The sequence below is a fragment of the Drosophila arizonae genome, chromosome 5, assembly GCF_054131065.1.
Source record: "Drosophila arizonae isolate 15081-1271.41 chromosome 5, UAZ_ARI_1.0, whole genome shotgun sequence".
NCBI classification, from domain to species: domain Eukaryota; kingdom Metazoa; phylum Arthropoda; class Insecta; order Diptera; family Drosophilidae; genus Drosophila; species Drosophila arizonae.
The window spans coordinates 5,512,638-5,537,529 of NC_142925.1; the positions used below are offsets into that span (position 1 = coordinate 5,512,638).

Below are 24,892 nucleotides of genomic sequence, written 5' to 3' on the forward strand. Positions count from 1 at the left end.
ATTGAGAATGCGCTCTGAAGCTAAGAAATTCTATTGGATTTGAAAGCAAAGCCAAGCTCTCGTTTATTTTGTGTATGCAAAGCAGAATAATTCATTTGTAATTAGAGTAACCATGCAATTACTTGATTACATTACAAAATAGAATACTTAGACATTCGGCGCGGCAACAGAAGCGAAATTCAATAGATTTTATTCACAATTTTTTGCTGCTTGTGCATAATTAAATTTTGTTTTTTGTTTTTTAGAGAATTAAGTTTGACTACATACAAATAAAATATTTATGAATTATAGAATTTTTTATTTAAGTTGAAAGTAATTCACACTGAGGATAATTGAAGCTGCTAAAGATAATTCATACTGAGGATGGTTTAGTGGAGAGTCCATATGAGTCCATATAGCTCGCATACGATTTAAGGTTCTTTTTTTCTGGCATTGCAAAAAAAAAAAAAAAAAGTTCTATTCTTCAATAATAAATAAGTTATAGGCTTTCAAGGTATATTTGACTAGGAAATAGCGAACTTTTCTCAACAGATCCGAGCTTAGAAGATGGACTCATTTGCCTACAAATAACTGATCTCTGGAGTTATGGTATCTTATGTGTGTATATGTACCTGTTCCGCTACCAATTTTATAACAAATCTGAAGCTAAATAATATGTATATATACAACCTTAAATACCCACATTATTATTTATATAACCACGCCTGAAGCACCCTGTAGGCATCTGAGTGTATGCTTTGACAAGCGCTCAACCGTGATAACAATTTTTATTTTTATTTTATTTTTTCATGCCGAACCCATTTGAAATTTAACTGAAAATCAACATAAAAGAAGAAAATGAGAAAACAAGCCAAAAATAAGTTGAAATGCCGATCGATTAGGGCGCAAAAGCTTTGAAGTATTATCCGCATGACGTATACGCCATGTTGTACAAGCACGTATGTAGCCATGTATGTGTGTATGTAGAACTGTTGGCTGTTCGGCCTTGCTCTTGGCCTTATCCTTTTAACCTTCGACAGCTGCGCCAATGCCAATGACAGCCGTGTGCCACCGAGAGTTGCCGGCTAGCAGAGTAGATTGCACAAAGCACTCGGTAAGCATCTAGATGCCTCGCCTGGTCTGGCCTGGCCTGGCCTCGTTGCTTGCCGCATGGCATATGCTCTGCTGCAGCTGCGGGGGAGTCAAGCTGCCAATTGCAGTTGCAAATACTTATTTTCAAGCGGAAATTGCTTCAACTAGCTGCTGCTTAAAGCGGCAGCACAACTTGCATCCTGTTCGTTCGCATCACTCACCTTTGCACTTTGATTGCGCCCGCTTTGGATTTTATTTTAATATAATTTTTTTATTTTATTTTTTTTTCATGTTTTGTGAAATCCAATTTTACTTAACATGATTTGATTCTCAGCGGAATATTGCCATTGCTGTTATTTATTAATATGTGCGCTTCTACAAATGGATTTGCCGTGTTTCCGTGTTTCCATGTTTCCGTGCGGCACTGGGAATTATTGCAGCTGGGTTAACTGGCTCCTGAGCTGGGGTTTCATTAAGATATTTCGTGGCATATGAAATTGATTGTAGCTATGGGAGCTAACTGTAATATGCAGGAGCTATATGAATTAAATATGTTATTGAACACAGACTCGATGAATTGAAGAGTTTGAGAAGCAGCATAGGGAATGGGTTTTCGAACAGATTATAATATAATACAGATAGGGATATAATAATATTACAACTCGATTCAATATAATGCTCATATTTTCTACTGACAATTTCTACAGAATTTTCACTTCCACAATAATAAATGCAATATTTTATTATAATTTACTATTTTAGATTACTCTCGTTTATTTCGTCATATTTTTGTTTATGGATTTCGCTTTGTTCGTTTTTGTACGCTTAAATTTGCATAAAAGTATATATATAAATATAAATAAATATGTTATATATCAATATCAATCAGATATAGCATATATCAATTGGGTTTTAGCATAAATTAAATTAATTAATAAATTCAATTGAACTAAAAACATATGCGCCATCTCTCTCTCTCTCGCGCTCCCGCACTCGCATATTTGCATTTTAACATAACAACAATTTGCCTATGAAAATTAACAATTTTTTTTTAGCTGAATCAAAGATAAGTAAAGGCTTCATTAAAAAAAACGGCAATAATAAATATAAATTAAATAAATAAATAAATAAGCTTAGCGATTACAATAAATATGCCTTAATCTTAGTATTGCGTATGAGGAATGGAGTTGGAGTGTGTGAGGGAGAGGGCAGATAAGCTCGAGCTCTGAAAGATTTTCAGTGGCCGCCTGAAAGTAGGCAACGGAAATTTTGCACAGTTTGACAGTCGCTGCAATTTCTCATATTAAACTAGGGGAAGGAAGAGTTTTATGGGTGACATTTTATGAGTTTTGTGAAAGCGACGCTGCTGCCTATAAATATACAAATACACATATTTATATTAAATATCCAATATAAATATCTATAAATATATGTACATATATCTATAGGTCATTTCGCCACGGCAAAGTCCTCTAAAAACTATTTGTTCTATTTACAGTTTCAATGTGTGTGTGTGTGTTTATGTGGCTTATTTAACACCCGTTATGCTGCGCAGCCACGGCTTATAGAATGTGGTCCGCATATAGACACCCGGCAGATAAGGCGCCGCACACTTGATGCCATGCGATACAGTGCCAGCCAGCTCATAACGTCCATCGGGACGCTGCAGAACCAAAGGACCGCCGCTGTCACCCTGCCAAAAGAGTTGATTAAAAAAGTTTCGAAATTGCTAATGGCGGCATTTACCTCGCACGAGTCCTTCTGCCCGTTGGCATAGCCCGCACAGAGGAACGAGTTAAGTATCTTCTTATTGTGCCCGGCCGTGTGGAACATCTCCTGGCAGACGCTGTTCTCAATTATTGGCACCTGTTGCGTGCGAAAAGCCAATTAAAAGTTGTTCGTAAAGCGGTTAATCAATCAGCATGGGCTAATAGCTCACACACAGAGAGAGAGAGAGAGAGAGAGAGAGAGACACTCACCTGCACCTCCTGCAGCACCGAAGGCACTCCGCCGCCGTACTTGAGTCGACCCCAACCCGTCACGGTTGCCATGCGACCTGTGAAGTCTGCCTGATCGTTGGGCATGCAAATCGGCACTGTGAGGGAGATGAGCATGATTAGCATGATAAGTGGAAATTCTTGTAAATATTATTAAATGGAGTGAAGGCATTCTCCCTTTGAACTGTTTATTGCTTTTGATGAGGCATAAGTAAGATCTAAAGCCTAAAGTCTTATCTATTTTTTTTGAATGAAATGCCAAGTCCAACAAGCCCATAGAAAAGGTCAGATTCAAGCTTTTCTTGACCTATAGGCAATATTTTCAGTTATTAATTCTGGCTATAAATATAGTGCTGAGACACAAGATAAGTTATTCAGTGGACTTGCCTCTGCCAAAGCAAATAGGTGTGCTCTAGTCGGAAGTATCCGACTAGTAGATATAATTAACTAAATTTATTAAATGGCAGAAACACCTAAGATATATTTTGCGTTTAATATAAAATTGATCACATAGAAGAAAAACATAATGTAGAATGTAAAATTACATAATGTTGACTACATAATGTGGAATGTAGTCAACATAATGTAATGTTTCTGCAACATTATGTAATACATTTTCTTTGCATTCTGGATCCCTAAACTTTTTTTTTTTAGTACAACACCATCCCATAGTTATACCCATAAATCCCTCCCCTTACTTACCTATATGCGTATCAAATTGCACGGGACTGTCCATTTCGAGCAGCGCCAGATCGTTTTCAAACGTGGCCGGATCGTATTGACGATGCACAATGACGCGTTTCACATTCTTCGTAACGGGACGTTTGCTCTCCAGATCCCCAGAGATATCAAACTCGCCCATGACAGCAACCAAAGAGGCCAGAAAACTAAAGTAGAGCAAAAATTAGGTAAATAAGAAAACTCAGTTCAGCTTAGCAACTTACCCGGGCTGGCAATGGGCAGCGGTGATGACGTAGCGACTAGTGATTAGAACGCCGCCGCATTTGTTTTTGGTGAAGAGTCCCAGCCAGGTGGATTCGCGTACTAGAACCTGCCAGGGAAAGGCGCCAAATGTGGAGCCTTTGCCGCCGACAATGCGACCCGATTTAACATGTGGACGAACGCCGCATTCTGTTGATGGGGAGTGAAATGTGAGGTTAGGAGTAGGGAGTGTTCACAAAGCGAGCGAGCGAGTGAGTGAGTGAGAGCGAACGAACGATTGTATCAAATGTGAGCGAGCGAGCGAGCGAGCGACTGACGAACAGCCAGAAAAATAGTTACACAGAGAGAAACAGGGGGACAAATCATTGCGGGACGAGGCAAGAAACGGATCAGGGAAAGGGAATGGAGTCTAACTATGCTACTTTACGTGGATCGGGGACTAGGAAAATTGGGTTTCATTAGGCTACTAAGAACTAGCTATGTGACTATGTGGATAGCGTTTGGATGGTTTCAATGATGGCGATGCCTGTGGACAGGCCGTTTGAGCCGACGACGTGCTATAGTTTTATTATTTTTATTTTTTATTTTTTTATGAAATGATTGAAAATGCAGGGATGGATATTTATTGGATGGTATTAATCGATTTAGTTGGCAAGGGTTAACGAACGTTATGTGTGCATGAATTATTAGAGACAAGAGAGAAAACAAAGAATAGAGATAGATAGACAGTTTGTTTTCGGGGTCCAGGCTACAAACACTCAACACTTACGTATTTTGCGTCCGTTGGCACCACCGTAAGAGCTCAGCGTTCCCTGCTCGATCTCGTTCTCGTGCGGACTCGGATTGACATCCTCCTCGTCCTCCTCATCGGTGAACTCGTCGTTGATGGGTCGTGCCGTGGTCTTTGTGGTCGTGACACGTTTTGTTGGCCTCTTGGAGCTGGGACGTCGCGTTGTGGTGTTGGGGCGACGCGTGGCCGGTTTCCGTGTGGTGGTAGTCGGAACTTTCCTGTTGGGCGCCTTGGTGGAGACTCGAGTCACAGGCTTCTTGGTGGTTGCCTTCGGCTTTGAGGTGGTGGCGACGCGCACAGGTTTGCGTGTGGTTTTCTTGTTGACATTGGTGGTGCTCACCAAGCCGGAGGAGTACGTGGATGCTGTGTTGTTCGTCTCGTCGATCATGTCGGCCAGCGCTTCGAAGTTGCCCTGCAATGAGGCCACCAGCTTGTGGACGAGCGTGTGCATCTTGTCCTTCAGCACCGTGTCCTCGACAAAGGAGGGCGTGGATAGCTCCAGATCGCTGGTCACGGCGCTCGAGGCGGCGGACATATTAAGATTCGGATTGCGCACCGGCGGGAAGTTGACGAAATCATTGGGAGAGGTGTACGTCTCCTCGACCACCTGGCCCACCTTCTCGCCGGGCACCGAGAATGCCGGATATGTGGGCGTCGGTCCATAGTAACCCGGAAAGGCGGGCTTGTCATCCGAGGGCACACCGTACATCGCCTCAGTGGTCGACTGTGTGTAGGTCAGGTGCACGGGACTGCTGCTAGCAGCGGGCATGCCGAAGTAGCCCGGATCCTCAAAGTCATTCGAGCTTACCGCAGACGGCGTATTGCCGGGACGTCGCGTTCCCACTGGCCCATAGATGTACGAGTTGGAGGTGGTCGAGCCGAGCTTCGTGTCATCCCAGCTGTTGGCTGGCACCACATTGATGGTGGTGGGCTTGGGCGTGATCAACACCGTCGGCTTGGAGGGCTTGGGCGTTATATTGATCTGCACAAAGCCGGGCTTCTTGTGGCTATTATAGTTGCTCGTGGGCTGCTGTATGTGGATTGGTGTCGAGGCGGTGGCGTAGAGCGGCGCCTGGTAGTTGCCCGGCGTGGAGCCCAAGATATTCTCGGCGGTGCTCTGTATGAATGCATCGAGCTTGTCATCGGCCATGAACAGCGGCGGCACCTTGTCGTAGTGATAGTCCACAGTGGCTGGGGGACGCGGAGTGGTCGGACCTGTAACGTAGCTCGTGGAGATGGGCTTCGAGGAGACGGGCTTGCGCGTTGGTGAGCTGGCCGCCGGCTCGTGATAGTTGAGCTCCGACGGAGCGGACTCGGCATATGTAGCTGGCGCAGGTGCAGGAGCTGGAGCCGGAGCTGGAGCTGGCTGATCGTAGCTAGCTGCTGGAGAGGCTGGCTCATCGTAGCTGATTGCAGGCGTGACAGATTGATCGTAGCCTGGCGCAGAAGCCGATGAGGACTGATCGTAGCTGACAGTGGGCGTAGCAAGCTGCTCCTGACCATAGCCGGAGCTAGAGACTGCTGCAGACTGGTCATAGCTCTGAATCGGAGCCTGTCCATAGCCGGAGTCCATCTGCTGCTGCTGCTGTTGCTGTTGCTGCTGGTTGTAATTGCCCGCAGGCTGTTTGATCTGGATGTGGGTAACGGGTGACTCCTCGGTGTTGTAGCTGCTGCTGGGCTGAGCCGGTCTGCGCGTGTTCTGCTCGCTCTGCACCGGCTTCTTCTTGATGATCGTTGCAGGCGTTGCCGGTTTCTTGGGCGGCGGCGGACGCTTTGTTGTGGGCTTGGGGCGTGGCTTGGGGCTGGCTGTTATCAAAACGGGACGTAATGAGGAGCTCTCCTGGTGGCTATCGTATTGAGGACGCTGGGCCTGCGTTGTTGTCGTGGCAGCCAGGTAGCTGGCCGTGGGCATTGGGCTGGCTGTGACCAGTTTCTCGGTTTGCTGATAGCCGGAGGAGGTCTCATCGTATTGCTCCTGCACTTTGGTGGTGTGTGAGGAGACTGAGACCTCGGGGGGCAGCTCATCATTGTAGTGCTGCATGGTGACCATGCCGATGTAGGATGCCACCGGACGATTGCCGTTTGAGGGACGCACGTAAGCGGGCGAAGGCTGAGGCGCTTCGGTATAACTGTTCGTAATCTTCTCAAAGTTCATCTCAGTATTTCCCTCGAGCGATGCACTGCTCAGCTGTCCATAGCCGGACGGCTCACTGTCCGCTTGATTCGAGTCGCCTTCCATGTAGGACATATCCACGGGATAGGCGATGCCCATGACGGGCATTTTGTTGAACTCCGAGGTGTGGGGAGCCTGCGGCGACATGGCATCGTTGTAGCTCGTAGCGGGCATTGTGTGCTCCTCGAGTACGGCGGACTGATCATCGCTGTAGGTGGGACGTGGCGTGGGCAGCTCGGCGGACTGACTATTCGTGGAAACGTCTTGCTCGCCGGATAGCTTGTCATAGCTGAACTCGGTCGTATAGCCGTACTCCTGCTGCTGCTCCACCTCCTGCGACTTGGTCAGATCATTCTGCTGCTCGTTCTCGTTCTGCTGATAGTAGCTGGACGGCTGAGCCGTAGCCGCTGGCTCACTGTGCTCGGCCTGCGGTGCAAAGTTGTACGACGGCGTCTGCTGGCTAACCACATTGTAGCTGGGACCATGGCTGCTGTGGTTCAGCTGCAGTATGATCGACTCAATGGAGTCCACGTGCGTGGTGATCGACGAGACCGTGGTGGGATTGCTCTGCATCACGGCAGCGGGTCGCTTCTCATTGTTGTAGGTGGGCACCAGAATATATTTATCATCCGCTGCGGCGGTGGGCTGCGTGCTGCTGGACGAGATGTAGGACTGAGAGGCAGGCTGCGATTGCTGCTGCTGCTGCTGCTGCTGCTGCTGCTGCTGCTCCTTTGGTGGCTGCACATAGACTGGCTGTGGTCCATAGCCCGTGGAGAATTGCAGATCTTCGACCAAATCCGCATCAGCACCGGGATGCGTTATATCGCTGTGCGTGAACTCGCCGCCATCCAGTATCAAATGATTGTGATTATGCAGATTGGCCGGCTTTGGCTTGGGCTTCACCTGCTGCACAGGTCGCTTCATGGCCTCGGCCAGCTGTGGCACAGGCTTCGATTGGGGCTTGGATTGGGGTTTGGTTTGGGGCTTCGCTTGAGGCTTAGGCTGTGGCTTCGGCTGTGGCTTGGGCTGCGGCCTCGGCCTGGGCGTGCTAACTGGCGCCTTGGTGGCTGCAATCTCCTCAAAGCTGTTCGACTCGGAGCTGCTGTGCTCCACATGGCCATTGGATATCTTATTGGGCACCTCCGTGGTAAAGGTCACAATGTCATCCACATGCTCCGGCGGCAGCGTGGCCAGCACCTGCATGACGAAATCATCATTGTTTGGCGGCGATGAGAACGTGTTGATCTTCACGGAATGCTTGTGCACATGTATGGACGGTGGTTGATCCGTGGGCTTCACCTCATTGGAGTTGACCGCATCGTTGTTCGTCTGCAGCTCCGCCTCCTGCTCGAACTCCACGCTGGCTGACTGTGAATTGGTTGCCTCTGTGGAGCTGCTGGCATAGCTCAGCTCGTCCTGTGCGGCAGGCTGCACGCTCTGACCCAGACTCACAGTGCTGCCCAGCTGCTGATAGACCTTATCCAGATTCTGTTGATTCTGTGCGGGCTGCTCATCACTGAGATGTTGGTACTGTTGCTCCTGCTGCTGCTGTTGTTGCTGCTGTTGCTGCTGCTGTTGGTACTGTTGCTCCTGCTGCTGCTGCTGTTGCTGCTGCTGTTGGTACTGTTGCTCCTGCTGCTGTTGTTGTTGCTGCTGCTGTTGATACTGTTGCTCCTGCTGCTGCTGCTGCTGTTGTTGCTCCTGTTGTTGCTGCTGTTGTTGCTGCTGCTGCTCTCCATAGTTCTCATAGGAGGACTGCGCTGCTGCCTGTTGTTGTTGTTGCTGCTGCTGTTGTTGCTTTTGCTGCTGCTGCTGGAAGTACGCATTCTGTGCATCATTGATCAGCGTGCTGGCCAGCTCATGGGTATGCGGTATCTGACAGCAGGCACCAAATAGAAAGCCATCCATGCAAGCGCCTACCACCTCGCCGCCTCGTTGCGCGCACTCGTGATTGAACATGCAAATGGTGGGGCCATTGGAGCGTGGATCCGAGCTGGGCAGCGTCTTGGTAGCGCGACAATGTTTGGGCGTAATGCGATAGCCGCCAAACAGCTTGCGACCAGCTGCAAAGAGATGGAGAAAGGAGAATTAGAAATGATATCGAGGGAAAATTATGTTAAAGGCCAAATTTGAGATATGTCTATAGAAGCGATTAAAGAGAGTCCTTAACTTTTATCTTAGCTTCAAATTTGAGTTAGATTTTAGTTGTTCTAGTGTTTACATAGGTATATATTTAGTTAGAGTATTATGTGTTGGTATTTTTGTTAAAGATCTACTTGAATCCAATAAGATGACTATTATCGTCAATATAATTTTTTTCTGTTTGGAAAAATAAACATGATTCCGTCGAATATGGGCAGCCTTGTTTGGTTGCTAGATAGATTCGTCGTATATGGACAACATTTTATAATCAGGTTTAAAAGGAACTCTTATCTTCTTATGCCTTTATGATCATAAGTAACTTTTATCTGCCTATATAATCAGGGTAACAAGGGACTTGTATCTTTTTAGTCATTCAGCGACTTTGATGTCCTATCTCTTCATGGTAATAAGGGACTTCTATCTTGTTATATCTTCGTAAAAAAGGCTCTTCTGTCTCTCAACATATTCATATTGAGAGAAACTACTATATCACCATAGTAAAAACCGATTTTTCTCTATCTTCACATATTGCCGAATCAATCAATCTAGCAGCGCTTCCTATTCACCTTCAACCTTAACCCTCACCACTCTAGTCTTAGGCATTCATTCTCTCCACTCATCCAACCCATTAGATAGTTAGTCATGGCCATTCGATTCGTTCATTCAATCAGGACAAGCTCTCTTCTATCAATAGAGTTGTTTACTGGCTTTGGTTGCCTAGCGTTTTATGGTCTAGCTGTAAATGTAATTGTGCTTGTTTTTCATTTAATTAGCAACTTAATTGTTAATTGATTGCGACCACACAAAAAAACGATTTTGGTTGGCCAAAGAATCTAGCACTCGCAGCTGCTCCAATTTCTCAACAAAAAAAAAAAACCCGAAAACCGAAAAAACCAAACTTTGACAAGCTTCTTTGGAAATGGGAGCACGCAGCCGGCAAGTGGAGCATCGAGCCGACGCTTGAGGTGTTAATTGCCAAAATCAAGTGAGACCCGGTGCCAGTGCTCAGAGCAGGCAATCAAATCAATAAACGGCCAAATGTCAAGTGAGTTGCAACTCGCTTTCAATTTGCTAATGAGCTGAGTGGGTTGAATGCAGCCTCGCGCGACATCATTTGCCAAATGAGCTGGAAAGCAGACACCAAAGAGTGCAACAGCCGCACCACCAGCCGCACCACTAGCAGCAACAGCAGCTTAAAGTTGGCTTTGAACTTTGACATTGCAACGGCAAAGGCAGCGGCAGCGGCAACGGCAACGACTTGCGCACTTTCACTTGGCAACTGCCTTTCGTCTGGCCCCAATTGCCAATGCTGCTTGCTTCTCATGTTAATTGAGTTTCTGGCTTTAGATTTTTTTTTTTTTTTTTGTATTATTTTATGAACCGCTTTTAGCGACTTTTAGCCGTTTTGGAGCTGCTGCGGCTACTTCATAACGCAATTAAATGCTCGGTTTATAGTTTCCCAAAAAAAAAAAAAAATGTCACTTTCATTTCAAGAATTCCACTCTCAACTATCTAATTTTCGCTAGCTAAACCAATTATTTACAGTTGTCTGACTCCGATTGCCATTTCTCGACTGTCGATTGTCGATTGAAGCGCCCCAAGCCTTTGGGTATGGAAACGGAAACCGTCTGAAAGCCAATTAGAATGCAGAGGCAATAATCATTTTTAAAGAATTATAAACAAATTAATTGACAATCAGTGAGAAGAACTGAAAGTGTTTAGAATTGAACGAGCAAAACTCTTGTGTTTGTTTAAATTTTTAATTATTTGGTGAAAGAACGGTAATCATGAGCATAAGAAAGTTCTCTATTGGGCATTGCTTATATAGCCTATAGCAGGGGCACCGTGGACTATCAAGAATTTGTTGCTTTGTATGTAAAACTTAAAAGTAATTTTGGAATAACTCTTGAGATGATAAAGCTAACATTGTTCTTATATTTTTTTTTTATAAAAATATATAATTTCTTTTTAAGTTTATTCTTCTTATAACTAATATTTGACTCTTTTTGTATACCTTGAATTTAAGCTATTTACATCTCCTAACTTTTATCATCATAATAATAAAGCATACTTCGGTTTGGTGGCATAACCTCATTTTCTTTGAGGTTCTTAAGAGTTCTTAATAGGCAAGGAACTCAAGGAAAGACAGAGTGAGAAAGAGAGAGAGAGAGAGAGAGAGAGATAGATCGATATATTCCACATAAAAATTCCTGAGAATCATTCTAAGGCTTGTTTCTAACCAGAGACTTCTGCTAACTCTCGACTCACTCTGAACTCGAAACTTCTCTGTACTTAGCATATCCAAAGCTGTCCATGATTCATCCCCCTGCCTTTATCATATTATAAACTCGTAACCCTTCTTAGCTCTTCATATTTTCCTTCTAAGTATACTTTATACTAAGTATAGATTTATTTAGAAGTACTGCCCATAAGTAAGATAAGAAAATATAAACTCCCATTATTAAATTCACCATTGTTTCAAAGTTCAATCGAAGTTCATTGACAATTATTGATTTTTTTTCAGCCCATCAACGCGGGGCAACTTTAAAGCAAACCTGTTGCTGCAGCTCCTGCTTCAAAACGCTTTAATAAAGTCAAGAGTAAAAGAAGTTCAAGTGAAAGTAAACACGTAAAGCGAATAAGTTATCAGAGGCCCAACAGCAAAAACTCCAATTAGAATGTCCAGTACGTAGCGCCCGTAGCTTCAACTTCAACACCAACCGCACGAAATAAACACAAGACAAAAAAAGCCATAATTGCGAAAAGTGATAGTGTTTCATTTCATTTCATTTATTTATTTAATTTTTTTTTCTTCAGATTTATATTTCTTCATTTCGTCCGCAAGTTTATAAACGATTTCGTTTTTCTACTCTGTGGTTGTATTTTTTTTCTAATTTTTTTTGTCTTCTTTATTTTTGTTATTAATTTACTTGCTCTTTGTGGCTCTATTATTTGCAGACGTTTCGCATTTTTATGATTAGACACTCAAGTGCGCTGAAGTGTTCTTCCGACAATCGTTAAAAGTTAGTAAGCCCACAAACGATGTGAAATTGCCGCGAGCAACAACAGCGCTGTTAACTGTTGCCGAGTTAACAGAGTGAGTCTGTTGCTGTTAACATAACTGCGGAGAGCGAGCTGCTGCCTGTTGTGTTTTCTCTGCTCGTCTGACTGACTGTCTCTTAATTATGGAGTTTGGCATAATCTGCTTTGCTCTAAGCTGGGTAATTTATTAGGGCTAACATTTGCTTTGTTAATGGCCAAGATAGTCGATCAGTTAGTAGCTCAGATGATGTCGAGTGTGTAGAAGCTGTTATTAGTAGCAGAACAGAAGCAGCAATAAAGCAATGAACTTAAGCAGTGGACAGTGTTAAAATAAGAAAATTTAAAAAAATCAGAGTAGATATTTCAAGAGATGTTTTATGTATCTCAGTCCGATCAATCGAATGCTCGTTCACGGAGTGTTTGGAGTGTATTAGTTTTTAGGTCATTGTCCGATTTGCTATCCTTTTGTTTGCTCGCATAGGAACATGAAATTTAGAATATAAAGTCAGTTGGCCAAGAATAAATGCATATGAGTGGATAAATCTATACCAATTGAGGAGCTAGGAAGACGAAATATTTCAGCAAAAATCATCTTCCCAATACAGGGATCTATTAATTATAAAAAATATATATTATGATATTGTGAGCTATTCATAGAAATTATAATAAAATAAAATAAAATAAAATAAATATATAACATACAATATTTAACTAAGTTAAGTCTATACCTCATATCAATATCAATATATTTCTTTAAGTATTTAGATTTAAATCCATTATTATATAATTTATGAATTGCCTAAATAAGCAAAAACTCTTCTTAGTTTCCCGCTCTCAATTTCCTATTCTCTGTTAATAATAAATATGTTAACTAGGTAGAGTTATGCCATTGAAACTGAACAATGCTTGACAAATATTCTTCATTCTCACACCAGACAACAGCTCTAAGAAGTATCGTTCGTTATGCTCCGCAATCTAGTAAATTGTGACCTTTACGCAACTCCATGGCTCAGTGGAGTCACATAAAAAGAGAGCGAGAGCGTGTGAGAGAGAGTGAGAGAGATGGGGAGAGGGAGAGATTTAGCTATTCATAAAATATGCAAAGAATGCTTCAACGTGTTTGCTGCATGAGCATTAAATATTTTTATCTATTTTTTCCTTTTTTTTTTTTATTTATTTCTTGGGGCGCACCTGCTACAAAGAGAATGAGTCGAGAGCGAACGTAACTGAACGCGCGTGACTCTTAAAGTTGATTTGTGATTTGGTTTTTGGGTCTGGGTCTGGGTTTGGGTTTGGGTTCTCGTTTTGGTTTGGATTTCAATACAATTTGGCATGCTATGCGGTGCTGTGGTGTGTTGACTTATCAGACAGACTGTGACCCTAATTGGCGCAACAAGAAATTCAAGTCAATGTAGCGTCATAATCGAAACGTTTTTGCATGCAAAATGGGTTACAGCATCGCAGCAGCAACAGCAATTGTGACAACTGAGAGCGAACAAAAAGCCGGCTCACACACACATAGATATATAAGCACATGCACATTCACATATAGCAGCTCGTACTGCGACGCTCTCTGGACTTGCTGTTCAGCGTAAGTGTGTCAAATGCCTGAGACATATATATGTATGTATATGTATATATTTATATGTCTTTATTTCTTTTTAAATATTTTAAATCTTTATCAGCTTCATAAAGGAAAAGACGCAGCTGAGAATGAGCTAACAGGTTGCGCAGCCTCATTAATTATGAATTTATAGCGCAAAAAAAAATATAGATGAAAAATATGAGCAACATTTGTCTGCTACAAAAGAGTCATTGACTAAACTACTTGACTCCAATTTAAAAGCCAATTGGAGCTCGGTTCGAGCATCATCAATGATAAACTCTTGCTGTGCGACAAACTCTAAATGCTCTAGTCAGACTCAACTGAGAGTTGAGCTCAACGTCCAATTAGATTTCCGAGTTCCAACTGGAATGGCTATGGCTATGTGTTAGTATGTCATTATGGCTGATAAAAGTGAAGAGAGACAACATTGGAGTATGAAACACTAATTCTTAGCTTTGATCCAATTGAAATTCAGCTCAATAATCAATGGCTAAGAGCTACTGCATCTAATGGGAAGTCGGCTGCATCTTAATTTTATAAAAAAATAATAAACTTTATATTAAGTCCCCTTATTAAATTTAAATTATTAACTATTGCTAGTAAAATATGCAGGCTAGTAATTCCTGTCTCATACCTGATAATATAGCGAAACTAAACCAATTCGATTTCCAATTGGAATGTAATTCGAATTTCAATATTTAATTAAGATATTAAAAAATAGCTACCGCTGTGTACCACTCGACTCTAGCTTAGATTAGCTTCCAGTTCCAATTGGTAAAAACGAAATTCAATTCGAAATTGGGAATGGGAAATGGCTTTGGCTGTAAACAGTTAGCGGCTGCATTTAAAACGCATTCAGTGAAATTTTACATACACACACGCAGAGCGACGAAAATTAATTAAATCATGAAATATGCTGCACGCCGGGCCGCGGCAGAGCAGCGCTGATCAGAGCAGAGCAAGGCAGAGCTGAGCAGCTTCCCAACTGTGTGGCTGAGAGTTCGAATTTCGAAGAACTTGTTTTCGAGCCAAAAGAATGTAAACAAACGAGGCGCTTTAACGGTAAAATGGAAAATTATTATCGATCAATTAGCTCAGCGTTGCAAAAAATAAGAAATAAAAAAAAAAAAGTTTATAGAATTTCTTTGAAAGAAATCTAAATTAGGAGTTTTATGGAATTATATGTTAACATGCAATCGCACGTGTTGGATCGAGTTTCTATATATTATTCCTAACTGGTTTTGCATACATTTTTATTTGCTCTGATTGCAATGTGAAAGTGTTGAAAAATTCTTGTTCTACATTTATGTAAATTATAGAGTTGCATTTACTAGAAAAAAAAATTTTTAGAGATTAAAAAAAGCTGAAAAATTGTATATGAATTTATAAAATATAGTATTATAAATGTACAGTAAAAATTTCCCCCGAATTGACTGCAAAAAAAAAAAAAGATGATAAAGCCCCCACTTTTGTCCCCTACATCCAACAGCTTCAGCTTAATTTCACTTTTCTTAGACAAAAGGAAAACTGTTTACAGTTGGCTTATCTTTTTCATATTTTTTCTTTTGATTTTTTTTTATGAACCTCTAACGCATGATTTGGGTCTACAACTAATTATGACAACAAATTCAACAATAATCATTCGACGAGCTAAAGCGAGAGTTTTTTCCCTACCTCTTCGTCTTCTTCTTCTTCGTCGAGTTGTTTAAATTGAATTTGTTTTGTGATTTGTAGCTGTTGTTTTATAGTTTGGTCTTTCATCTTCAACTTCTTTTTTATTAATTTTAATGGGCTTTACGTGCGACTCGTTGCTACTATTACCAGTAGCTAGCTATCTCTCTCTCTCTCTCTCTCTCTCTCTCTCTCTCTCTCTCTCTGGCATCTCGTTCTGCAATGTCACGCAAGAAGTTTTCCGTTTTGCGTGTTGAAAAATGAAAGTTAATTTGTTTCTTTATGTTTATTTTGTTGTAGTCTTTATTTTGGTTTCCCTCGTATTTGTGTAATAAAGTATTTGACCCCGTATATCGCGGATCTCTCAGGGTCACAGTGACTGCAAATAGTCAGTGGCAGCGCCATGAAGCCAGCTGCCAGCTGAGCTGGAACAGAATGTTTCCCAATTATTAATCGCAATTTAATTGAATTGTTTAAGAACAGCAATGAGTGCAGCTGGAGCAAACAACATATTAAGCATAACTTGTTGCATGCTCTGATTGGAATATTTGTGAATTGGACTGTGCCATGCAACATCTATATGCATCTAAACGATTTGCACGCAAAGCAAAGCACGCCAAACGGGAAGACAGCGGCGCTGCCTCTTGAATTACATAAAATTGCATTTGAAAGTTGAATACACACACACAAACACACACACACACACATGCTCATGCCCATGCTATGCAGATGCTCGCATTTGATCCCGACTGCGCGTCGGCGTCGCTGCTGAAATTGGCACAGCCTTCGCATTGGCAGCAGCTTCGTCGCCTTCACCAGCCACGCCTCCCCCGTCGCCCTCACCCCTCGCACAACCTGTGTAAATTGTAACAGTGACCCAAATAATATTGCGGCGACCGAAAAGACCGGTAATGTAACAGTGAATGTGCAAGTGCCTACCACTGCTGACAGTTGCTTTATACACACACACACACACACACACACACACTCACTCACACACACACATACGCACTCACATATTTCTTTGCCTCATACAAAGTTGTACGTATTTTACGCATGCAATTCTAATGGGAAATTGCCTGTTTGTTGTTGTTTTCTTATTTTTGCGAAACCTGTATGATAAAACAGGCGAACGCAAAACAGTGATGCGCCAAATGCACAGTGCGGCACGACTATCGACAATAAATAACTCAATTAAATATGCACTGCAGCAGATTGCAACTTGCAACTGGTATTTTGCCAACAAAATAAATACTAAATTCTGAATATCAAATTTAGTACATAGCTCGTTGCACAGCAATTAAGCATATGCGTTTGAACTAGTTCACTTGCGTGTGAGCGTCATACCAGCCGCTCGTGCGTGCAAGCAAATGCAATTATCGCGGTGAGATCGCCTATCGATAAGCTTAAGCCGGCCATCGAAAATTAAAAAAGTTGCCAAAAATTTTGACGTGAATAGAAAAGTGCGTGTCAATTTAGTTTCTAGTGCGTAAATGGCATAAAAATGTGTAAATCTGTAAAGTTGTCGTGATTGCCTAATGTTAAAGTGTGAAAGTGTGATATTTTTTTGTTGTTTTTTGAGTGAATTAAGTGCTGTCCAGGGTCAAGCAGAAAGTGCGTGACTTACGTGTGTGTGCGTGTATGTGTGCCTTGCAATACATATTTCTCTTTGCAATCTCATTGAAGCTTGAGTGCGTTGTTTCTCTTTTCTCTCTCACGCAGGCATCACTTTGTAAGGTAATCGCAGTGTCAACCGCGCACCGTCTGTGTTCTGCGACTCCAACAGGTTGCGCAGCGACACCAAAAACGGGCCGAGCCGAGCCGAGCTGAGCTGGGCCGGGCCGGGCCTTTGGTCAAGCAGCACCACACACACACACACACACACACATGCGCACGCACACACACAGCTGTAGTTATGAAAAGATATCATGGAAGTTGTTGTTGTTGGTGTTGGTTGCTCTTTGAGCCAGTTTCGTTTAGCTGCCCTGCTTTATTGTTCAGTGCACAGTGGGTAAGTACATGAATTCCGTTTTGTTTTCATTACGACTTTTATTTTGATGATTATTCCTATAGCCACTATTATATGTATGTATGTGCATTTTTTGCCTGGTCATTCGAATGATAAGAACTTTGTAAATGATAATTATTTTTACTTGTATTGTTTTGCTGAACAATGAATATTTTGTTTATTTTTTTTTGGTTAAGTGAAAAGTTTGACGTGGAGCGCAGTAGGTAGAGGATTGCTGTGCAAAAGGTTTTCTCTCATTCCCATCTCTCTTGCACTCCTTTCTCTCTTAGCTGCAATGACTGAATGCAATTGATGGGGGGGATCTTGGGAAAACGATCCTAAGCTTTTATGTCAATAGTGCAAAACGCTGAGCTTGAACATCAAATCAAATATGAAGAGAGCTAAACTAAAGTGAAGAAGATCGTTGTGCGTCGCGCGCAGTGAAAGTTGTCGGCCGCAATAAATGACATCATTTTTGGCAATAGCCTCATTTCCAATCGATAACCAAATAGCAATCGATAGGCAGTGCATACAGGGAGAGAGAGAGAGAGAGAGAGGTAGCGACAGAGACAAACAAAAGATCTTTATTTTATTTTTACTTTTTTTTTATGGATGCACACACGGAAAAAGGTTTATAACGACAAACATTTAATGTCTATGCAAATATCATGCGAAAAAAAGTCAAAAGAATATGTGATAGACTCAAACAACAACGGAAGTAACTACCAACAACAACAGAGCAACAGCAACAACAACAACAGCAGTAATGGAGAGAAGTAGCGTAGCCAGCCAATCGTTAGTTAAGAGCATTTCACTTTCACCGCCAAACATGTCAAAACACAAATACACATTCGACATTTTGCTATGTATTTCCTGTTAGATGCAGCCACAACAAAAGCTCTGCTGACAAGTCGATAAATTTGTCAATTACAAAAAGGAAAACTCTAGGCCAACAATGAGAGCTTGATGAGCTTAAAAGATAAACTAAGTAGCCAGCCAAATGGTGACGAATGGGTACAAATGTGAGTGGAGTGGAGTGGAGTGAGTCAAGTGAATGAGCGCCAATGAGTACGTATGAGTAGATATGAGCAGGTATAAGCAGGTATGTGTATTTAGACACTCTTCTGTTTGGCATGCACTAATAGTTTGCCAGCTCCGCTCTCGGGCTGAGGAAGTGCAACTGAATTGCCATGTGATAAACGAGTGTGAGCTTCTTTTTTTTTTCTTTCTTTGTTGTTTTATGTGACTTTGGTGAAATGCTTCTTGGACACGGGCCTGGGCACTTGATGTTGATGATGTGTCACAGTTTTGCTGTTGTTTTTGTTTTTTAATGCGATTGAGTTAAGTTTTATGATGTGGTAAACGTTTGTGGGAAAAATGTTTGAAAGAAAGTCAAAAACAAAAACCGAAAAAAATGTCGCTTTCACATTAATTGCAAAATGAAATGAAATATGAAATGAAATTAAACAACCTTGCGTATGCGCAATTTAAATAACTTACAGAAAAAATAATGTAGATAAAATCAAATTAGGTTCAAAAAGTCTTTAAGCTTTAAGCCTAAAAGGTAATATGAATTGATTTTTAAGCACAACAATTTGCCACAAGCAAGACAGTCAGGCAGACAGGGCGCGAAAAAGAGCAAGCAATAGAGACTGAAAGAGATGGCATTTTGCTTATGTAGAGCATTTGACCGTGCAGCGGTAAAAACGTGATCTCGAAAATTATATCGATGCCAACAAAGCGACGAGCAGCTGAGGCAACTGACTAACTGACTGATTGACGGCTGCTGCTGCTGCTGCCAACAACAACAACAACAAGAAGAACAACAACAACTGCAACTTGTGCTGCCTTTTAGACTGCAGTCTGCAAAATCTTGGCAAAGTCTTGCAGCTTCCTGCCTCCAGGCAGTAGCTCTCTGTATGTCTGTGTGTGTGCATGTGTGTGTCTGTGTGAAGCGTGGAGTGAGCCGCAAATTACCGCAAGCTCAACGTCAACTGCGGGCCGACAAGTGCACAGACGCTAACTGGCACACGTTGCGATCAGAACCTGTACAAAATTTGCCATTGTTGTTGTTGCCAGAGCTGTTGTTGCTGTTGTTGTTGTGGCTACTGGCCAAGACATTTTCATTTCGCACGCGCAATCAGCTCGGACAGTGAGCCGCGGGTTTTTCTTCTTTTTCTGTACAAATAAAAATTGAATAGAAATTGAAAATTGTTTTATGCAGCAACAATTGCAGCACACACACACACACAAACGCATGCACACACACATCTGTTGTTAATGATAGATTGTGTGAATGATTGGCATTCGCTGTCTCTGACCTGACGCAGCAAAGTTTGTCCCGCAAAACGGAAGCATTGCGTTTTCTTTTCTAGCTATGGCAACCTACAAAAGTGTTTGTTCAATGATTTGATCATTTGATCATAGCAGCTGCATCTGTGTGTGTGTGTATGTGTGTATGTATATGTATATTTCTGTTTGTGTTTGGCTAGAAGTTTTCACAACGTTAGCTGCATAAACAAACTTCAGCTGTGTGTAAACCTTGCTTAGGGCTCAGAGTTTAATAACCTAAGCGTCGCTTGCTGTGCTTGAAGCAGATTCTAATTGAAATGCTAAACTAAATCTTATATAATATTTTATTTATGATAATGGGTGCTTGTGGTTTTGAAAATTATATTGCTTGAATTGAGCTTTATTTATTATTATTATTATTATTTTTTTTTGTAATTCATTTTCTAATGGAAATTTTCAATTAATATTTATACAATATATTTATTTATGATAATGGTTTCTTGTGAATTAAAAAATCACTTTGCTTAAATATAGTTTTATTTATTATTATTATAATCATTTTTATTTTATTTTATTTATTTTTATTTTTTTTAAAATTAATTTTTAGCCAAATGAATTGATAACAAAGGTTAGTTCTACTTTCCATTGTTTTTTTACATTCTTTTACACAAAATTTGAGTAGAATATCTTGCTTCATATATGGTTTATATCTCGTCGTATTATATACTTTATGAACTTGTTTAATATCAATTGTTATTGTCGATTATGGGATAATCTTTATATTATAAAATTAATTGCTATACTTCCATAAAGTTAATAAAAAGTAAAAAAAAATTTTTTTAATAATGAGCTTCTCTTTAAATAATCAGCTCTCAATTATCTATCAATCAGCCTGCTTTTATCTCAATTCTAACTCAACACTCATAACTTTATTAACATTTCTACAGCTTCCACTCAGGAAGTCTTTCGCCATATTAACATAATTTTCACTCAGGAAGTCTTTTGCTAGATCAACATAATTTGGTGTAATTGTGCCACATGATTAACAGCTAATTGTGTCACATACTCTAATTGTAGGCACATCTCTGCAAGTCAAGTCAAGTCAAGTCGAGTCAAGTCAATTGTTTGCTGCCGCTCAAGTTTGTCGCCCAAGTCTTTTGTTTGTTTACGTCGCTTTCAGCGAATTCAGCACAGCTTGAGATATTTTTGTGCTATGCAGCTTAAATGTCTCAAACTCAATAGCTTGTGCCAGTGCCTTCGATTCCAGCTAATAACCTGACACATTAGAAATTTGTTTCACTTTTTAAATCGGCAACAATTAACACGAAAGCGACTCGCTAAAAAACTGCCATAAGAAAGTGTGTGTGACACATAGAGAGATGCGCTCAGGCCACAGCTAGTGCTTGTTTGAATAGTTCAAACTGGCAAATATATATATATATATATATAAAAAAAAAAAAAAACATTGTCTTCGTAATGTAGCATAAAATGAACCAAATAAATGCCAAGTGCGTTGCGCTTCTTCAAGCATGTGTGTGTGTCAGAGTGTGCGTGTGTGTGTTTATGTGTGTTCATATATGGAAAGCCACATTTTCTGTGCCAAAAGTTTTTCATCTGGAATTGACACAAAGGCACAGTTTAGCTGCTTTTTTTTTGCGCTTTTCGTTTTTGGCCATTGTCAAGACCAGCAGCAGCTGCTGTGGTTGTTGTTGTTATTGTTGCCTGCCAGCTTGTGCTTTCACTCGCCTTCAAAGTGTCGAAGTGACACGCTTCGATTTGTCTCATCGAGAATTGTATGCCATGAGCTAGCAATTTGCCAAATGGATTTTCATTCAATTGTTTAGTTCAAAGAGAGAGAGAAAAAAAAAATGAAAATAAAACAAAATTCTTGCCAACTTTTCTATTGTCAACTTTCTATATAAATTGATGTACCATATATGTACCATATATGTATGTGCAGATATTTGTTTTCTAGATCTATATAAATGCTTACCGCCGTTCGTTTCAATTGTTGATCTAAATCCACTTGTTGTCTGCACAAATAATGCGCCTATTATTATTAAAGTTGTTAAAGCGTTGGAAAGTAGTTGCCGTTTTGTTATCGTTGTTGTTGTTGCTGTAGTTCTTGTTGTTCTTGCTGCCGCTGCCGCTGCTTTTGTTGTCGCGTTTGTGCGCGACGCTAACGCCGGCATAACCCACTTAAACATGTCTGCTTTGGTCCGTCGCTGGACACTATTCCGGCTAGACGCTTCGTCTGCCAGCTGAATTTCCACTTAGTTAAAGGTTTTGTTTTTTCTCTTCTTTTATTTTTTTTAATGTGGTCGAGTGCGAAAATCTAACAGCGTATTGTCGTATGTTGTAATTGGAAACATACACGCGGACACACACAGTTACACGCATGCAAATGTACCGCTACGGCCAAACAAAAGACTTAGGCAACGAACGCGTTTCATGCACGAGCTTTACAATAAATTTCGTACTAATATTATTATTATTATTATTTTTGATAAATTTATTTTCTTGAGCTTTAGCACTTTTCGTTGCAGCGCACTGTTGCTTATGCAAATAGATATATAGTTTAATTGATTGGCGAATTGTTACAGTTGCTAACAACGAGGCTCTGATCGAAGCGCCATGCGTCCGGTCAACTGAACGTTCCGCGTGTATCTGATTGTCAGCGTTGCCCGTTTGCCAGCGCTGGCCGAACAGATAACGGACCTTTGCCACTTTTGTGTGGCACAACTTTCACTTTAACGCAAGAGAGCCAACAGCGAGCGAACGATCGACCGAGTGAGAGAAAGAGGGAGAGAGAGAGCGAGAGAGTTTTGTTTGAGAGCGCGTGTACGTGCGAGTATTTTGTTTGAGACGCGAGTCGCTTAAATGGTAAACATTTCTATTTTGGTTTCTACTGGGGCTACTGATTCGGCTGCTATATATACTACTGTTAGCGTGCTTTCTCTGTATGAGTGTGTGTGTGTGTGTCTATGTCTATACGCTGGCAACGTCCGCACGCGTGCGCGTTTCAAACTCAACTGAAACGGTTTACAGCGAACGCTTGCGGTTAAGAGCAGCTCAGTTGACTGTTCCGTTAGCAGCTTAACATATGCTACTGCTGCTGCTGCTGTTGCTGCTGCTGCGATTGCTGCTGCTGCTGTTAGCTGTTAACTCACTGTTGCAGACGGCGTCACATAATTGCAATTTGACAGCCGTGTTGACAGCAATAGATTTTCTTTTGGGCTTTGCAGCTTTCGCTGTGGCTTGGACACACGATTTACATGCTGCGATATTTCGCAGGCGCTGCTATGTTAAGCAAGGTTGTTGGCCCACTGCTAGATCCGTTCATGGCTAATAACAAAAGACTCAGGAGACAAACTTGGCAATTAGTGCATTCAAAATTGCTAACAAGCATGGCAATAACTGTCATCGACTATGCGTATGTATCTGTGTGAGTTTGTGTGTGTGAGTGTGCGTGTGTGTGTGTGTGGGCCTCTAACCTGTCGTTTGGCATTTCCTTGACCCAAATTTCACTGAGCTTAGTTTGTCAACGTCTTTGAACACATCGCTGCAGTTGCTGCTGAGGCTTGGCGTAGCGAAAAAAAAAATAATAAGAAATGAGAAAAAAAGTAGGCATTAGCATAGTCAAGCTGAGCCGGTGCCAGGGCCGGGCACTTGGCTGGTCAAGCGTGGTGGAGCTACGCCACGATCTTTGTGTAGAATTTCACTTTCGTTATTGCCGTTGCTGTTGTTGTTGTTGTTGTTGTTGTTGCTTTGTGATTGTTTTCTTTTTGTGTGTTTGGCTTTTTGGCTCTGGCTCGGGCTCTGGCTCTCTGTGGTCAGCGGCAGGCAGCGGCTCGTTAGCCATTGAAATGGAAAACATTGCGGCTTTTGACTTTGCCATTTTGGGCATGCCGGGCACGTGGGCGTCCCATAGCCGCACATTATCTTGATTCGCTCGGTCAGAACGTTTTGTCTGGCTCTGTGAGTACTTTCACACCTCTCAGCGCGAGCTCGAAACACTTTTTCCCAGGCGTATCTATTACGACACACAATCTACTTGCACCCTAGATCAGTGATTATAATTTAAATGATGTTTTAGCGTACCATGCGTATTGATCGACAATAAAGGTAATAAAAAACCGAGTCAGCTTTCTCTAAGGGGCGAGACAAGGCAAGTCGAGAAGGTGCCAAAATACAAAAATTGAAAAACAAACGAATCGAGTCACAATTTAGCCAAAGCCGTCACTGATTTAGTTAGTTGCGGCGATTCTGCGCTTTGTAGTGGCCGCTGGCCACATGGGTTATATAATCGAAAGCAGTTCGGAGACACAAATAAATAACATTTTGATAAGCATTCGAAAAGCCATTCGATTCAATGAATGAGCCCCAAATTTTGATTTAATACAAATCGTAGACATTAATTTGGGTATTTGAGTTTTAATTATGCTCGAAAACTTTTCAAACGTGTTTATGTTGCTAATGAAAGCAGCTGGATGAATTTTCAAATTGATTTTGTATTTTATTTTATTTTATTTTTTGCTTTTTTTTTTGTTTAAGGCATAAAATATAATGCAGCTATAGCTGTAGCTAATCAATGTATGGTAGGAGAAATATGTTGAAATAAGCGATATAGGAGTGCTTGAAGAGAGTTAATTGATATGTTTTAGGAAATATTTACTGAGGCTGACATCTGATATGGTATTAAGATTTAGTATATGTTCGTCGCTGAAAAACAAAAATTTTCTATATAGATGTTATAACATACTCTAGCATTTATTATCTAACTGATGTTTGAACATAGCGGTTTGCCATTGGGTAGAGATAAACAGGTGGATGGGGCTGGCATGTCTCATCTATTTAATTTATTTATCAGTATCAAGTCTCTAGCTTTCATATGCTCTGGTAAAGCAACTTAACTCCGGATTAAGAATATAAGCGACGGTTTCATTCTGTTACCAACTTTTAATTAAGCTAAATTAAGTCTTCAATCTCAAAATTTATATATGCTATACTTAACCTCAGCCATAAAGTTGAGTTTTCCGTTGACATTCACCACATTTTGCTCAAGTGGTAAAAAACGTTTAAAATAATTTCATTGAAAGGTTTTAATGCCGATCTTATTGTTTGCGACATTTGGCGGAATAACAATAGAGACATTTAT

The 24,892-nt window shown here is 41.4% G+C and overlaps 1 protein-coding gene across 2 annotated transcripts; it reads right to left on the reverse strand.

Moving 5' to 3' along the window:
• Nucleotides 1-1,809: 1,809 nt before the first annotated feature.
• flz (transmembrane serine protease filzig) lies at nucleotides 1,810-22,771 on the reverse strand. 2 transcript variants are annotated; one of them, XM_089469966.1, is made up of 7 exons: nucleotides 21,728-22,771; nucleotides 4,780-9,036; nucleotides 4,013-4,199; nucleotides 3,771-3,955; nucleotides 3,051-3,166; nucleotides 2,818-2,937; nucleotides 1,810-2,764 (listed from the first exon to the last, which is right to left on the reverse strand). In XM_089469966.1, exons 1-7 carry the CDS (start codon nucleotides 21,939-21,941, stop codon nucleotides 2,600-2,602), a joined length of 5,244 nt encoding a protein of 1,747 aa, XP_089326092.1. In that variant the 5' UTR covers nucleotides 21,942-22,771; the 3' UTR covers nucleotides 1,810-2,599. The 2 variants fall into 2 exon arrangements, with proteins under 2 accessions (XP_089326092.1, XP_089326093.1); XM_089469967.1 differs by lacking the exons at nucleotides 1,810-2,764; nucleotides 2,818-2,937; nucleotides 3,051-3,166; nucleotides 3,771-3,955 and having other exon boundaries at nucleotides 4,096-4,567.
• Between the last annotated feature and the right edge of the window lie 2,121 nt (nucleotides 22,772-24,892).